Genomic DNA, 17,894 nt, shown 5'->3' with positions numbered 1-17,894 from the left:
GGGACATGCAGTTCATGTGAGCTGCTATCTTTAACAAAGGGAAACAGAATGATGCTGGTGTCCAAGTGTAACACCAACCTGGGAGACTGCAATGACTGAGTTTCAGTTCTGGAAGCGGGAGGGTATGTTGTACCTTTGCTCTGTTAGGGGTTGTAAAGTTGGGTATGAAAATGATTTTTCAGCCTGCGCTTAGTGCTGCATCCAGGTTACCGCCTGGCTTTCACTGAGTTTGTTCAGGATATTTTCTTGTATGAGCCAGACTAGTGGAAAATTTGTCAAGTGTCTGTGTTGCATTTCTCTCTCCTCATCTGAGGGCTTTGGAGAAGACCTCTCTTATGCCCTAAGAGATGTAGCTGAAAAATACAACTGTCACTTTAGTTGTGAGCAATAGTTTGGAGTGACTTGTCTTTATCTGCTGATAGATTTAGTCAAACATCCAGAAGAAAGAATGGATTTTATTGGAAATATAAACATGGTACATGATGACAAAAGCTCTGTTATTATGAAATTCCGAAGTCCTTTGAATGGTAACGACAACTGTCAACTAGAATTTACTTGCCTCCAAAAATAGCTGGAAACCTAAACCAACTTGAAAGTAGGGATTTTGCAAGACCAGGCTGTTGCATTTAGGTGTATTTGCTATGTACTGTGAAGCAGCCCAGAAGTAAGAAAACTAGTCTAAATTAGCTTAATATACTGCGAAGTGACTGCTAGGTCACTTCTTAAATCTCTAAACCATTACAGCTTCTTGCAGTTGCAGAATATAAAAGTAGAAAACATTTTAAAAAAGGTTTCTGTCAGTTACAGCAGCACCAAAGAGGCTGTACAAAACAACTTCATGTGATAGATGGTGAGGAAACATCTGCAGGACACCTTGCTGAACCCCTAGGAAAGAGTTACATTTCATATGTGCACAGATGTTGTTCACAGTTTTAAGGTGTCTGCAAGCCTGCATGCTTTCTTCAGGCAAATTCCCCTTATGGTTCCCTGAAGACTAGATATGGACTCAGAAAACACCTAACATCTAGATTAATCGACATGAGAGAAGATAAGGAAAGGCTGATAATTAAAGTAACTTACGGCACCTCGGTAATCTTAGCTGACAAATACTGTGAGCTAAATGCCCTACCTAGTTGTAGATTGGAAGGCAACAGAGGCCAAATGTGAAATTAATAAATAAAACACAGTATTTTTTACAGATTTCAAGATTAGCAAATATGTAATATACTTTTTTCACTTTAATAGATACAATGTCTTTAAAAAAACCCACAATTATACTCAGTTACAATCTAAACAGGAGATGGGAGCTTAATTATTTAGCTGTAGCTTGTCTTTTTTACTTAAAAAAAAAAAAACACAAAAAAAACAAAACCACAAAACCCACAAGACAAAACAAAAACTTTCCCTATCCTGTTCAAATAGGTGAGTATGCTTAGGTTACATCAAGTGAGAGCTAAACTACCCCTTCTCTTACATGCCATGGAGGCTGAGCCAGTGCAGCCCTCCCATGAGACACTGGCGCAGTGGTGGGGGCACAACTACCCAGCTTGCAGCTTCCTTGGGAGTGTCGCTTCAGCAAAAGTTAGCTGCTGTTGCCAAAAGGCTCCGGATTCTGTGTGATGGGAGAACAGGGCATTAAAATTTATGTTCACTTGGCTGGGATTTGAAAGCTATTCTTGATAAGAAAAACAAATGTCCCATCTCACAGTAGACACTAGGGTGCCCTCCTCCCTGCAGGGTTTGGATAAACAAGGCTGTGACTTATTCACAAAAATGGTAGAATTTTGGTCAAGCAAATGGTGTAGAAGACAATGAGTATTTCCAGGGCTCAGTTTAAAATTGTAATCTTCACTCTTCTGTGACAAGGTGAATAAAAATATCCCACCTAGGCAAGCGAGCTACTATACATACCTCCTCCAAGACCTCATACCATCAGCAAAATTTCCTGCTTCACTATTTTCAACCAGTTGCTTTTCAATGACTCAGGGCTGAACCAGGGAGGCATGAGCACTGGCACGAGGGAATTGCAGTTCTTGGCTTTCTGGACATTAATGGACAACATAGTGGCATAGTCTGCTCTTTTATTTTTGGTGGGGGGGGAGAGGTGTTAGAGGTTCAATTCAAAAATTTCAGTTACAATCCTCTCTGGAAGCCATAGGCGAGTGCTTAAAAAAAACAGCTGAAACAAGCAGAGCTGAACTACGGTTTTTGTTCCAGGTAACCCAACGTTACTATAGCAGAGACCACTATTTTTGATTGGTCATATTTCTACAGCCTGTTCTTTCATTCAATATGTACCAGCTTCTGTGAAAAGTGGAATTCCCCTTTTCAGTGGAATACTTGTTGAAAACCAAAATGTTGACATCAAGTGCATTTAAAGAATGCACATTCCCTCACATTACCATATTCAGTGCTTATCCCTGTTACAGCAGCTTCCATTTTTGGAGGACTGGGTCAAAATATTCTCCCTAGTACACAACAACATGCCATTGGTGAAACCAGACAATGAAAAGACATACTGGAGACAAAGAAAGGTGGAAAAGGTCACAAATCTCACTTGGCAGAGAGTCCTTCAGTTTTCTTTTTTTTTAGCTGCCATTCTTTACATTTGGTAGTCATTGCCAGGGTAAGGAGAAGCAGCAAGAAATTCCCATTCTCCTGAAAGGCAGTCCCTTCTGCTAGTCACGAAGTCCTCAAAGGTGATGACAAGACACTGGGCACTCATCAGCTTTCAGCGCTCCAGCACAGAGTGGCTAAGTTCCAGGCTTATTGCTTTCCCCTATGCAGGAGCTCAGCACCCTGGCAGACTATTGCAGAGGACTGTCCAAAGTGGTGACACAACTGTTGTGTGGACACAGCCAGTGCCTGGAACAGAAATCCAGCAGGTTTTGCTGTCTCTTGTGTTGGAGAAGCTTTTTGCTTTGCCATCTCTCTCAGTGCACACTGCAGAAATCTGTCACTTGTATTACAAGCAACGCTGCCGCTGAGTTAGAGCATGATGCTTCTCTTGACACATCTCTAGCTGCCCAAATTGTTGGCAGACTTTCCATTTAGATGGGTGCTGTAAAAACAAAGCAACTTATTTTTAGAAAATAATAGAAAAAGGTCCCCCAGAAAGAATCATATCCTGGAATTGTTCTTCCTAAGCAACCAGTGGAACAAGCTGTAAAGCTATGGAAAAGATGTATTCATGCTGGTGAGAATCAGCTGGGATGATGCCTTGCTTCTGCCTTGATAACCGAGATGCTGGGGGCTCTCTGCCTTTGTGCCACAGACTGAAAGGGCCTCTCTTTGTGCAAATACACAAAGTCCTCCCCGTTAACACCCCCTTCCCTTGTGAAGGGATGCCAGTTTTGCCTTTGGCTTGTTTCAAGCTACTTCAGGGAACAAGATGCGCAAAACCTATCAAGGGAAACCAGCTTCCTAAGGCTCCTCTACAGGCAGCGGAGGGATCCCTCCATGGAGCAATTCAGAATTGCTCCAGTTCTGAATTTCTCCTCAGCTGGAGCATCATGCCCCATTGACTGTGATGGGTGCCTGGAAAGACTAACCCCACCAGGATGAAGTTACTCTTCCTCACAAACTGCCTTGCCTGCAGTTTCCAAAGCTTTTTTCCTTTGTAACAGCAATGCTGGTCTCTGTAGGCTCCTTTTGGTTTTGCAGTTTTCAGGATTTTCAGCCCCTGTGTAACAATTCTACCTTCTTCACAAAGTGAAACCCATAGAAACAGAAACATATTAACATCAGTATTGAAAAGCAAAATGCTGTGGCAGAGTGTCCCTGTGGGTGCAACTTTGCAGTGCCTTATCCCCCATCTACCACAAGGAACTTGCTTGAAAATTGCAAATGATCATCGACACGATAATTTCTCCAAGAGCCTATCTTTTGCACCAAGGTATTGCTTATTTCTAAATCATTGCTGACAGATACTGTTTCTTCTTTGATGAAGAAAAGACAGAACACCAATAAACCTGGACTGATGGAGACTTGACAGCTTGCACAAACTCTCTGCCTCAATGCTCAACTACCATTACCCTTAGAAAAACATTTTTTCCTAACATCTATCTTAAATCTCCTTTTTTAAGCCTGTTATGCTGTAAGGGCTGTGTTTGCTGGGTTAGGACAATAAATGACTTGTTCCATCTTCTTCAAGGACTCTCTGAAGAGGGTTGTTATTGTGTCCTTAATCACCCTTGCCTTCCCCAGCCTAAACAAACATAACCAATATTTCACATTCCCCAGGTCATTCTAATTTCTCTCATAATGGTGCAAGTTGTCCTCAAATTGGAATCCCCAAAAGATACTGCCTTCTGTACCTTACATGCCTCTCTTGGCAGTAAACAGCCCTCAGAGGTGGGACAGTTTCTGACACCGGTGAACCACCAAAGCTGCTGTCCCACCTCCTCTTCCACAAATGGTGCAGAGACATACCAAGGAAAAGATAGTGTCTAGAAAGCAAGTGCCTTTGTTTTGTTGTTAATGAAGAAATCATGCTACAGCAGTCTTCAATGTAAGATAAATATTTACTCCTGTTTATGTCACAGAGGTTTTTCTACTTATGGGCAAAGTCCAATGATCTTAACAAATAGGGCCTGGTATAAGTAAGTCCAGAGAAGAAAGAGTTGACCTTAAATGAATGGCTTGTATTATGTCAATGCAGCTCATAGGAATGGAAGGAAAAAAATGTCTCTATCTTAAGGAGAAAATCCATCCTTCTTTCTGTTATGTTCTACAACAAACAGTGTAATGCCTCCTGATATTTAGACAACGCAAACACTGTGGATCAGGCTGGGGTTGTGTGATGCGTCCAGAAAATAACTGACTGTTAGCCCAGTTTGCATGACCACCAAAGAAGTTGTAGAAAAAGTTTTTTAATTTAAGGATTTTTTCGCTTCTGCTTGATAATATGAATTGGGTACACCCACAGCATCTGCTAGGGCAAGCTATGCTTTCACAATTACAGTTTTCACAGAATCACAGAATGTTAGCGATTGGAAGAGACCTCGAAAGATCATCTAGTCCAATCTGCCCACCAGAGCAGGAACACCTAGATGAGGTTACACAGGAAGGCACCCAGGCAGGTCTTGAACGCCTCCAGAGTAGGAGACTCCACAACCCCCCTGGGCAGCCTGTTCCAGTGTTCTGTCACCCTCACTGAGAAGAAGTTACTTCTCAAATTTAAGTGGAACCTCTTGTGTTCCAGTTTGTACCCATTACCCCTTGTCCTATCATTGGTTGTCACCGAGGAGAGCCTGGGTCCATCCTCATGACACTCACCCTTTATATATCTGTAAACATTAATGAGGTCACCCTTCAGTCTCCTCCAAGCTGAAGAGACCCAGCTCCCTCAACCTTTCCTCATAAGGGAGATGCTCCACTCCCTTAATCATCTTTGTTGCCCTGTGCTGGACTCTCTCCAGCAGTTCCCTGTCCTTCTTGAACTGAGGGGCCCAGAACTGGACACAATACTCCAGATGCGGTCTCACCAGGGCAGGGTAGAGGGGAAGAAGAACCTCTCTGGACCTACTAACCACCCCTCTTCTAATACACCCCAGGATGCCATTGGCCTTCCTGGCCACAAGGGCACAGTGCTGGCTCATGGTCATCCTGCTGTCCACCAGGACCCCCAGGTCCCTTTCCCCTACACTGCTCTCTAATAGGTCATTCCCCAACTTATACTGGAACCTGGGGCTGTTCCTACCCAGATGTAAGACTCCTGCCTGTTCTGCAGAGACAATCAGGCCGCAGTTATTTGCTTCAGTAGAAACTAGCAAATGAGATATAAAATAGGTACTCTCTGTACTCTCACAAGTCCTCAGTGCTGAGTTTATTTTCCTAAATGTCTTGGACTTTTTTGCTTTATTTTTCTTTTTCTAATACTATAAATGATAAATGAATTTGTAAACTAGCTGTCCTGCAATACTGCATTCTTGCTTATAAAAATATGAATATGTTAATATGTTAAAGGTATAAATTGGGGGTGTTTTGTTTAATTTTTTTTTTTTTTTAATTAGGAAAGGATAGTGATTAGTACATTTTCATTTGGGTGTATATATGCTCAGGTTCATAGATATGAGGCATATGATGTTCCTGTGTCCTGTCCCAGCTGAAGACCTTTTAGGATATGGTGCCTAAAAAGGCAGAGAACAACCATTTGGTGATGGGCACTGAGATGATATGAAGCAATAAATGGTCAGTGCTGTCCCGAGTTGAAAATCAGTATTTAAAACAGATTTTCCAAGTTCGGCTCTGCTTGGTTCATAACATAATCCACCTACCTCAGTGGCAACAGTAGCTGCAGCACAGCTACAGTACAGGAGGGGAGGCTGGCCTCAGCCAGTATGCTTTGTGTCCCCTGTCAATTTGTCATGTCCTTTGGCCTGAGCTGTTGAAGGAACTTCTGGGAACTGAGAATCTCTGGCTGCCTTTAGCAACACTTCAAAGAAAGAGCTGAGAGAAATGGGGCTACCACTTTATAGGCTTGGGTTTGTAACATCTAGCAAGACTAATCAAAGGCTTTGTGCTGGACTTGAGTACTGAAGTATGAAGTTAACACACTCTTGAGACAAATACATAACATATTTCTAATACTTACAGTTGAGTCCTCCTTTGTCTTCATTTGGTTGGACATCTGTTGGAACAAATGCACTGTTTAAAGCATGTGGCTTCGATAACTACAGTCTTTATCCACATGGAATTAATATTAAGCAACATTCACTAAAGTTGAGGGTTCAATGTGCTAAACACTCTTTGGACAGCAAAATGCAGTCCACACTTTAACTGCTTACAGTCTTCAGCAGGGATAGATTTGGGGCTTGAAGCAACAGCCCTGCTCCATGTTTTGGGACAGAGTCCTGCACCACTCTTGGGTTATTTCTGAAGGAAGGATGTGGCTCCTAGCACAGCTGCTGCAGATGCTTGGCAAGATCACTACCCTGTTTTCTCCTGCTCTTTTCTGAAGCACCTGGGCTTGCTAGCCATGAGGAAGAGGGCATGGACTGAAGATGTGGCCCTTATCTATGAGAAGTATGATTGTCCCTGCTCTCTTTTTTCAGATGTTAGCTCTCATATACCTGTAAAGTGGCTTACAGAAATACTCAGATACACCAGCAGACTTAGTCTGGTTCACAAGGTGTCTTTCTGAGCAACCTTTTGTTCTGTCTTGCCAAGCACTGAAGAATCCCAGACATGGGCAAAAGCAGCAATACAGGGGCATGCATGTATAATGTGGAATGATAGCGAGTCATGCTTTATTTCTGACTTGTAGAAAGCAGCTTGATCCCAGTGCAATCTCGAACCCTTAATTGTCCAGCCAGTGACTTGGAAGTTCTCGAGACTGGTGTGCTAGGCATCCCCTCCAGGAACTGCCTGTAGGGATCGTAGCTGAGAAACTGTGGCCTAAACCAGCACAAAGTCAAGTGCCCTAGCAGAAAACCATAAAGAATAACGTGTCCTCCTCAGGGAACCCTAGGCTTTTGATAACAGCATGATTTCCTGCTGTTGTGTGCAGGTAGCTTACTCGTACCTTCTAGCAGCATGCTGGATGACATTAAATATTTTGGCAAATGAAAAATAATTCTTCAGATTTAGTCATGCAAATATGAAGGGCCTCGTTACCTGTGTAGGATACTAGTTTAGAGGACCTCCGTCTCCACAGCCAGCAGGCTATAACAGCTAGAAGACCTATCAGAAGGACAATGGAAATTATGCCAGCTGCTTGAGCACTTCGTCTGCTTTTTTCCAGGTTTTTGTGACTTTCTGTGCTAGAACCGTTGCTTTGCTTCTGCTGTGTGTCTAGAATAAAATAGAAAAAGGCTGTAGTAAGGTGTAAATGTTCACATTTCATACAAGGCAAATATTTGACCCTATTTTATACACACAAAAAGATTTCTGAAGTACTAATATCACTGTGATTCTGGTGATATCCCTTCTGACCAAAGCACATCTTTCACTTGGGTGGTCTAATATTACAATGCATTTATTCCTCTCTATCATACTCCATGCATTCCTCTCTTCCTTTTTGTTCTTCTTTCCTGCCAGCCTTGGGAGATTGTATGTTTGAGTTTGTATCTAGACTCAGTTGAAAATAAATCTATACAGAATCTATAATGTAAATCTGATGGTAACTGGAAAAGTGGGTGAAAACCCGTTTCCCTGAAGTTAATGACAAATTCCCACAGATTGCTGCAAACTGAAGGTTTTAGATCACATCTCTTATTCTTTCAAGTGTGGTAGTGCTTTTAGAAACTAATGAAAAATAATAAGATGAAGATCTTTTCCCCAAGAATACAATATGACAAGAAACTAATGACAGGGTTACTCTGATTTCCTTTAATTTGGGATGACAGCAAGAGTATGCTATCATACAAAAACTGTACTGTGAAATTTTTGCATGTGCACACAGTTTTTGTTCCTTGAAATAGTCTAATCTATATCTGGGCTATGTGTCAAGTCCAGAGTATGTGATTGGTTGGTGTGTTTAGGTAAATTAACTGTGGGTATCCAGCTACATTTATGCAAAAAATCAAACCTCCTTGCACCAGGTTGCAGAAACCTGTGAGAGAAAGGTGGTGGGAGGGAGGACCAGGAGCAGCAATGAGCCTGAATAGCCGCCTCCAGATAAGCTCCCACTCCAGATAGCTTGTCTAAACACCTGTTTGAAAATTATGAAATTCACTATTGCCATTATAGCTATGATTTTTTTTTTTAGCTTTTCTTTAGATAGCTTTCTGTTTCTGTGAAAGGTTGAGTGGCTGAACACTTGTTTTTACTATTGATCACTCATATCAGCAATAAATAGCTTCTTATACTTGCGCTATTTGGGGCATCGTTCTACTGGGTGAATACTGCCTGTTTGCTATAGGCCTACTTTAAATAGCACACTGTGTTAAATTGAGTTTTGGAGACTGAAAACAGAACTTTGAAACCAGGCAGTGTAAAAAGCAAATGTGAGTGCTGCAAAGCAGTGGGGTAGGGGTTCAAGAATTGTGGCACTATTGTATAGTGGCCCCTTAAAAATAATGGGACTACCAAGTCACCACGTTCCTGAGGAACCGAAGGATACAGCCCAGTGACTGCCTCAGATGGAAGAGCTTCTCAGTGCTGTTGTCATAACACGCTTGACAGGGTGTTCATTTCAGTGTGGAAGAAGTTAGAAGTAAACATGAAGTCCACAGCTAAGTGTAACTAGCTTGAAAATAAAACCAAGTGTGCTCTTTTTGGCACTTTTGGAAACTAGTGAATTAATGGGTAGCCCTTGTTAGTGCATATCTACAGACAGAGACATGCTGGTTGTTATATGTGCTATCTAGAAAACATGAAGTATCATGATGAGACTTACAGTTGGCTGACAGATTTTCCCGAAGTATTTTATTTTCTATGGAGCACTCTATTTGCATGTTAGAAGTGGCTTTAACCTTCAGTGTGCTAAAAACACTGTAAGTGCCATCGGTGTGGTGGCTGATCTTTAGCTCTGACGGAGGCAGGTGGCTGTTGTCCGTTTTATTTATCCAATAAACATTGGGTTCTGGGTATCCATTGCCAGACCTGCAGCTGAAAGTCACCTCCTCTTCAGTGCTGTCACTGTTTCTTATGGGTCCACTGAGTATGGGTTGGCTATAACTAGCTGGAGGGCAAGAGCAAAAGAAATAGTCATTGACTGCTTGAAATATATTGAAAAGACAAAATTTTGATGTGGGTTCTGAAGCAGAAGTTCTGGGTTTCATATAACTTTCATGACTTGAAAGGGAAACACCTGCACAGTTTGGTATATAAGCCAGATAGCTGAGAGAATTACTGGAAGAGCAGAAGGCTGAAGCCAAACCCAAAGGAAGAAAGCAACTTCTTCAGCTGCTGTCACCCAGTCACGTGCAAGAGCTTGTTGAAAACCAAGATGAAAAAAAATCCCACACAGGATAAACAGCTGTTACAGGTATTCTTCCAGTTTCAGATTCCCTATCTGTAATATTTAAATTAAGCAGACTTCATTTCAGCAAAGGGCTGAAGTATGTTTCAAAGTTAAGGATATGATTAAATGTAATATTGAAATGCCACAAATTTGAAAAGCTGGAATGAGAATTTGGGCAAATATATGCAAGTGATATAAGTTCTTACCTGCTAATTTGAGAACCACTTCTGCCTGATGAATCACTCTGGTATATTCGGTTTTCTGCAGTACTACACATTTGTACCTATGTTTATCACTCTGGCTGACATTTAGTAGTAGCAGGGAAAAATCGCCTTTTTCCAATCTATCCCAGAATAACTGAGTCCTGTTTTTAAAGTGAATACACTGTTCACTTTCATTGTCTTGACCAGAGATCAGTGCATGTACAACTGTACACTCTTCTTGATCATCAGCTATTTGCCAATATACCCGTAGATTTTTTAAGTGTAATTCTTTTCCTTGATAAATGCAATTCAGTGTAACATTGTCTCCAGGTTTACTGGTGATGATCTTCTCCTCCAGCGCAATAACTAGAAGATTGAAAAAGAGAGAGAGGTTACGTGGAAAAAAATGTCATTTGTTTCAAGTATGTTCTACCACATGTGGACTGCAGTATTATTATTTATTACGGGCAGGTGAGTATGCTAACTTCATAATCATTTCTACCTCCTGACTCACTGATGGCTAATTCTCAACATGCCTACTTGTCTGTGCATTTTCCAAAGGGATCTTTTACAATATAAAGCCTTCTGCTTATTTCTTTCTCCGAGAACCAACAGGTCTAAGAGCTCCCAGCCCCACGGATACCTGCATGTTTCACTTTGTCCGCTGACAGGGATTGACTGCAGAGCCATATTCAAGTCCTAATGATTTAGCAATCACTTTTTTTTTTTTTTTAATTAAGAAAAATGCCAAATAATGCCAGGTAAATCACAAGAGGTGTAAAGACTGATCAGAAAAAGAGTGCTACCACTATTTTGAGATCAAAAGAAAATTTAAAAGGGTAGTAAACCTAGTGTTTCTCAAAGTGGGCATGTCATAACAATCACATTTTATAGCTACTATTGATGTCATCCTCTCAATGCCATCCTCTCAATGCCATCCTGCTGGCAAATGAGCATGCCCAGATACATCCAGTGACACATTCATTAGACATTTACAAGCTCTCATGGATATTGGAGGTAGGGCAGCACAGTATATGGCTTTTAGGGTGCTTTTCCTGGCCTCTAGACATGAGAAAGCCAACCTCTCCTCCCAGTGAGCAATGAAAAGGAATGAGCTGGCTGCCAATCAATGCAGAAGGTGCAGGTCAGCTACTCCAAAAGGGCCAGGGTGGCTCTGGTCACAGCCTCCCTGCTGGGAGGGATACATTGCCTCTCCTCCACGCCAGCAGCCAAAACCTCTCTGGTGCAACTGGTTGCTGAGACCAAAGCAGTTTGTGCATTGTCAGTGTCAGACTGAGGGATCTGTGGAGGTTAGGAGTGGGCTGGATGGGAGAGATTACAGCTGGGGGTAGGGATTATGAGGGTGGGTGGATGAGGGAAAGAAAGATGACAGGACTGAGGGTTTGGAAATGCAGAAACAGTGCATGGTGAGGTGGGAGGGAGGCAGCGATATTAAAGCAGGACATGTCTTTGTGTTGGTGCACTGGACTCAGAAAGAGTTCATCTACAAGTCTCAGTTTGGTATCCCGGCTATAAAACACCACTGAAGCAAACACAGTACTTGCAGGGGAGAAGGCAGTGTGTTCTCCAGGCCCTTATCCTCTGCTGCGTGAGACAAGCAGTAATGGGCTTGAACTGCAACAAAGATGCTGCAGCTCAGACTTCGGGAAATTACTTGTAGTAGCAGGAAAAGTGCAAAGCATTGCCTGGGAAAACGGGCGCACCTCCATCACTGGCATTATTTAGAAACAGGCCAGCTGGCATCTACTGAAACTGAATTTGGTACAGTTTGTCCTGATTTTGGGGTCGGGGACTTTTCTTGATGGCTTTGTTGAGGTCCTTCTCAGTGATTAAGCAAGAATAGTGGAGAGACAACTCTGAAAACAACTAAATATTGCCAAGTGATGCCCTTTAACCTTACCTTTGTTTTGAAAGGGATTTTTGGAACTGTAGTAGAACACTTGATACAGTACTTGATACAGTGATGTATAATCTTAGTCACAATATGACCATGGACTTTATCCAGGCGTGTTAGATCTGCTTGTTAATAGCCCTCATTACCCCATTTCTAATACCTTTTTTTGACATAAATAAATACATAGGGATGTCTGTAAAGCAAGCAGAGCAATCTAAGCAAGAGCATCAATAATATCCTTTACTACGCTCCATACTTAAAACTGATAGAAACTGATTTTTTTTTCTTCTTTTCCTGATGCATATCACACTAAGGAATTCTTAAGTGTCTTGCCGAAAACACACAGATGTTTATATTGTACATATTACAAATAATCTGTGTATTTGGCCAAACACTTTAAAGGAGGGTAGCTTCATTTTTCACAGAAGTGTTCTGAACTTACCAGCTCTCAAGATGTGAAGGAGCAGTAACAGAAATCCACAGCTAAGATAAAAAAATAAGCAAACAAGATTGTTACATGATAGGCTTAGCATATCTGTTGTTTACATAAGCAATAAAGCTAATATTGATTGTTTCAGTATAGTAGCAGAAGTAGGTAAATTAGGTACTGCTACTATGTAATGTCCCATTAAGTATTTGCATATTTGACAGCTGCAAAACTTCTGTTCAAATGACATAACTCTGTGCGTGGGTGGCCAACGCGACAAATAGCAGTAAAATGCACTAATATTGGAATCAGAGCAGAAGGCATGAAGCTGGTATTGTGCCTGTCTCGTGAAAAATGAACCATATAGACCTGTTGGACAAATAGGCCTTGGAGGCTTTCCGGGTCACTGGGAAGGAACAAGGCTGCACAGGCCTAAATCCAGGTCAAAGCCCTGCATCCCACTGCTTTGCTGAAACTCAGTCAGTTACGGTTTTATCTGGTTCAAGGATGACAAGCAGCTGACCACGCTGCTCACCGTTTTGTGCATTCAGTGAAAATGTGTAAACAGGAAACGTGCTGATAACAGGGAGTAGTGCAAAGGTTTTGCTGGAAAGAATTCGGCATGTTTGATTACTCCGGAGGGGCAAATCTATGTGGGAGTTTCCCAAGGGAGTTACGCCTGCTCGATGCTGTAGAAAAACACAGTTTAGCTTATCTATAAAGTCCAAGTGACTTAACTTTCACCCCACAGGGCTTTGAGAAAGAGAAATGTACAACACCTTCCTAAAAGTTATTTAAAATAGCTTTTCACTACCATGCCTAGCTATACATTGTGCTCTTGCTGTGGGAAAGGAAGATGCTGGAAAGGTAATGGATGGGACCTGAGTGGCTGCAGTTGCTCATCTTGACATTGCCCTGAGTGCAATAAATTTGCAAAGCTGAGCTGATGGGCAGACGGACATGAGCACCTGCTCATCCCCCATTTCCCCAGCTTGCTTTGGCAAGCAAGGAAGACTGTGAGGCCACTCTGCCTGGGTGCCGCTGCTTCCCTTTCCCAGTTGTTCTGAACTTACAGCCATGTCCAACATTGAGTCAAGGGCTGGGGCAGTGGGCACATGGCCCCAGCAGCCCATGTGAACCCAGGAGTGAGCCCCAGGGTCTCCCACCTGGGCTGCTCGACTTCTTCCTTCCAAACCAACCCTGCCCTTCCTAACACTCTTCCTTCCAAGCCTTAACCTAAGCTCGCTCCCCCAGAAGCCATTTCTCACTTCACTTTTCCCCAACAGCTGTGCTTCACACCATTCTTCCAGGCCTCCTGCCCTTTCCCCACAACTCCTGACTCTTTGTCCAGCCAAGCATCAGGATTTGTCCATGACCTCCCAGGCACAGCATCTCTTCTGCCCAGCTTTACTTCCATCAGCTGCCTGGGTGCAACTTCGTTCTCCACTGCTGTGAAGGTCTCTAATTCCCATCTGCCCCCAAGAAAATTATGACCTACCCAAATATATTTGGCTTCCCATGGAGAAAGTAGAGGACATTGCTGACACAAAATCTACCTCTACTTGAAGCCTCATTTCCAGAAAATGAGATGAGCAAAGTTTAGGGAAGAATCAGTCTGAATTGTATTACTTTTATGTGAAGAAAATACTCTTTTCTTTTTCTAGGCACTTTAAATGGCTTCATAGATGAGATTTCGAAAGTTTAAGTGGATGCCAGTGTGGAACATTTCTGTTTTAATACATATTTTAGTAAATCTGCAATCAGCCCTTACTTTAAGTTTCCCAAGTAAGTGTACCTAAACGCTCCAGGAAAGCAGTTCTGTTCTGCCTCTGGCAGTGACTTCTAGTATTTTTTACATGTGGTCTTGTGTTGTATTTCTTTTGTATTTGTATACTGTGCAGGAGCCATAACTTTTGTGCCAGGTTTGTAGAGGTCTGTCTTGATAATCTTACCTCAGTGTAGTTTTTAATCCTGTGGCTGTTTGTTTTATTGTTCCCTGCCCAAGTAGGAAACTATGGATATATTTAGTCATTTGAATTAAATGGAGAACAACAATTGACTTATCTTTATGGGACTCTTCAGGGAATTTCCCGTGCCAGGCACTTGCTGATGTCAAACATTCAGCGAGTCAGCCAAAACTGATTCTCTAATGTATGTATACAAAGCACATCTTGATTTCTTGTTTCAATAAATGATGTCACAGTTAAGATTGGACAGATCTAGAGATGCTCATCCCCTTACTTGAAGGAGTTTGCAGCTGTGGTAGTGTGGGGGCAGCGTCAGCCCACCATGTTCCCCTGGAATGGCTTTAATGCCAAGCTCCTGTTGGAAAAGGAGAAATGCTCTTGGCTGCTGAGAAGCCCCTCTTTTGCCCCGTACACTCAGCTCCTGTGTCCATCACACTGGCAGTGAGCTCCACTGAGTGCAGGTGTAACTTCATTAGTTTCTTAGAGTCTCTCTTTATTTGTTACATTTTTTATTATTGTTTTTTCAACTCTTTCCCACACCTTCCCCTTCTATATGGTTTTTAAAGTGTCGCATGAAATGGGAGAAAGTTGCACTTCCTCTTTCATGCATTCTTACTCGGTGAGATTATTCTTTGCAACAGCATCTCGACTTTTTCATGCACTATTTATTTTAGAATCATGCCATGTTGCTGTTCTGACACAAACTAGCCAGACAAAATATGTCCCAATCCTTGCAACAGTAACTTTGACGTTTTTGTTCTGCTGGTAAGATTTGCTTATCCGCTAAACTTGTAGTGACATCGCTCTCCTCACATCAGTAAGTGCCCTCAATAGGTTATCTGTGAAGTTTTTCTGACGCCTACTGTCAGGCAGCACCAATCTGGGCAATAAATTAAGAGGGCCTGTTTATTTTGTCCCATCATTCATATTCGGCAAAAAAGCTCCTTAATAAGCCAGTTAATCGCTTGTAGCCTTCTATGGCAAAACCCGCCTCCCCCGCTTCTCCCGCCGCTCCAGACGCCCGGCAGAGGGGCCCGCCCCGGCCGCGCAGCCAGCGGGCACGTTTAACGCCGCAACCCGCTCTCCCGGGGCCGGGGATCGGGAGGGGACCCCGCGCCGCACCTCACCTCTGTCTCCATTTGAGAAGCCCACCCCCGCCAGAGCTTTTCCTGCCAGCTGCATCGCAATGAAACTCGGATTTTTCTAAGCAGAGTGCGTATCTCTCTTCCCCCGAGCAAGCAGCCCGGCCGCACCCCGGCTAACAGCTACCTTGTGGCCCCCGTGCCCCGGCGACACGCAGGAGGGGCGGCAGCTTCCCGGGGTCCCGGGCCGCCACTCACCTTCGCGGCTCCATCACAGCGGCAGGACGCAGGTGGCTGCCCCAGCCGAGCTGTGCTGTGTCGTGCTGTCCCGAGCCGCCGGCTGCCCCGTTTAGGCCATTCCCCTTTCCCTCCCACGCCTCCTCCCGCCGGGGGATTTCCGCCTTCCGTGCGCGCCCGGAGCCGGTGCGCGGCCAGTCCTGCTGCCACCGGGGCACCGTGCAAACCGTGACCCTTTACGATCGGCACCCCAACCGCCCGCAAAGCCCTACTCCGGACGTGGGGGTCAGCGCCGGTCCTGCTTTGGCCCATCACACCAGGCACTGCGGTCCGAGAGAGACCTTCCCTGTCCTGGCGCTCCGTACCACCAGTTGCCCAGAGAGGTGGTAGGTGCCCTATCCCTGGAGACATTCAAGGCCAGACTTGGACAGGGCTCTGAGCAACCTGATCTAGTTGAAGATCACAGAGTCACAGAATATAAGGGATTGGAGGGAACCTCAAAAGGTCATCCAGTCCAGTCCCCCTGCCGGAGCAGGAACACCTAGATGAGGTTACACAGGAAGGCGTCCAGGTGGGTTTTGAATGTCTCCGGAGTCGGAGACTCCACAACCCCCTTGGGCAGCCTGTTCCAGTGCTCTGTCACCCTCACTGAGAAGAAGTTTCTTCTCAAATTTAAGTGGAACCTCTTGTGTTCCAGTTTGAACCCATTACCCCTTGTCCTATCGTTGGTTGTCACTAAGAAGAGCCTGGCTCCGTCCTCATGACACTCACCCTCTATGTATTTGTAAACATTAATAAAGTCACCACTCAGCCTCCTCCAAGCTAAAGAGACCCATCTCCCTCAGTCTTTCCTCATAAGGGAGATGCTCCACTCCCTTAATCATCTTTGTTGTCCTACACTGGACTCTCTCCAGCAGTTCCCTGTCCTTCTTGAACTGAGAGGCCCAGAACTGGACACAATATTCCAGATGTGGTCTCACCAGGGCAGAGTAGGGGGTGGGGAGAACCTCTCTGGACCTACTAACCACCCCTCTTCTAATACACCCCAGGATGCCATTGGCCTTCCTGGCCACAAGGGCACAGTGCTGGCTCATGGTCATCCTGCTGCCCACCAATGTAAGAGGTGTAACAGAGATAAATGTCTACTGAATTTTGAGATGCCTCAGGAATGTTTGTTGTGTTGTCAATGTGTTCCTGTGGTTTTCATTCCCATTGCTTTTTTTTCTAACCTATATCGAATAGTACTAGTCCCAGTACTGACCCTTGAGGCACTCCACTAGATACAGGCCTCCAACTGGACTCCACCCTGTTGACCACGACTCTCTGGCTTCTTTCCTTCAGCCAGTTCACAGTCCTCCTCATTACCCAATTGTCCAAAACACACTCCCTCAGTTTAGCTGTGAGGATGCTGTGGCAGACTGTGTCAAATGCTTTACTGAAGTCAAGGTAGACCACATCCACTGCTCTGCCATCATCTATCCACCTTGATGTCCCTGCTCATGGCAGGGGGATTGGACTAGGTGAGATTCAAAAGTCTCTTCCAACCCGAACAATTCTATGACTGTATGGGTGTCTCAGGCACTCACCCATCCTCACTGACCCCTTTCCTGAGCCTCACTGGGGCTGCTTGTCAGGGGCTTCCCAGGGGGAGGTTGCCTGTGCTCCATCAGGCTGGGGGCCCCTCACTGCCACCTCTGGGCGCTGTTGGGGAGGACCTGGGGAACCAGGACTGTGCACTGGTTTTTGTGAAAGCATGGAGAGAGCAGAGCCTTGTTGGCCCTGCGAGGCAGTGGAGACAGGTTGCATGGCCCCTGCTTGGCCTGTGTGAGGGAGGAGGCAACACACTGGAATCTGCCTGCGGGTGCTGGTCTCTGCAAAGCCTGCCAGGGAACCAGGCACTCAGCTGTTGTATTTCAAAATACGTTTCAAAAGACACTATTTTTATGATTGCATAATTAGTAAATAACCATAAATGTGATTTGATGTGTTGTGTGGCTACACCCGAAGATGCAGAAGATAAAAGTTCCAACAGAATTACGCTGATAAGGGGTGTTGGAGCAGTAGTCAGCTATTTGAAAGCTGTGTTTTGCATTCACCAGCAGTTTTGTTTCTGGCCCCACATCAGTGGCTGTGTTTGGCACCTCAGCCCAACTGGG

General features: G+C 44.1%; 1 protein-coding gene across 1 annotated transcript; it reads right to left on the bottom strand.

The window, feature by feature from the left end:
- Positions 1 to 441: 441 nt before the first annotated feature.
- On the bottom strand, positions 442 to 15,859 carry ICOSLG (inducible T cell costimulator ligand). The gene is made up of 7 exons (XM_082067029.1): positions 15,760 to 15,859; positions 12,468 to 12,508; positions 10,114 to 10,476; positions 9,341 to 9,625; positions 7,618 to 7,794; positions 6,596 to 6,631; positions 442 to 3,061 (listed from the first exon to the last, which is right to left on the bottom strand). Exons 1-7 carry the CDS (start codon positions 15,771 to 15,773, stop codon positions 3,051 to 3,053), a joined length of 927 nt encoding a protein of 308 aa, XP_081923155.1. The 5' UTR covers positions 15,774 to 15,859; the 3' UTR covers positions 442 to 3,050.
- Positions 15,860 to 17,894: the final 2,035 nt, after the last annotated feature.

The sequence above is a fragment of the Streptopelia decaocto genome (genome assembly GCF_964273445.1).
Source record: "Streptopelia decaocto genome assembly, chromosome: 1".
NCBI lineage: Eukaryota > Metazoa > Chordata > Aves > Columbiformes > Columbidae > Streptopelia > Streptopelia decaocto.
The sequence above is the reverse complement of the archived record's forward strand: the minus strand, read 5'-3'. Positions and strand labels throughout refer to the sequence as shown.

What these genes read in the sequence shown, in the direction of transcription:
- ICOSLG (XM_082067029.1), bottom strand. An exon ending in CCTTCACATCTTGAGAGCTG is followed by an intron (nt 10,477 to 12,467) that starts GTAAGTTCAGAA and finishes TCAATCTTCTAG; the next exon opens with TTATTGCGCTGGAGGAGAAG. An exon ending in TAAACTAGTATCCTACACAG is followed by an intron (nt 6,632 to 7,617) that starts GTAACGAGGCCC and finishes TTGTTCCAACAG; the next exon opens with ATGTCCAACCAAATGAAGAC.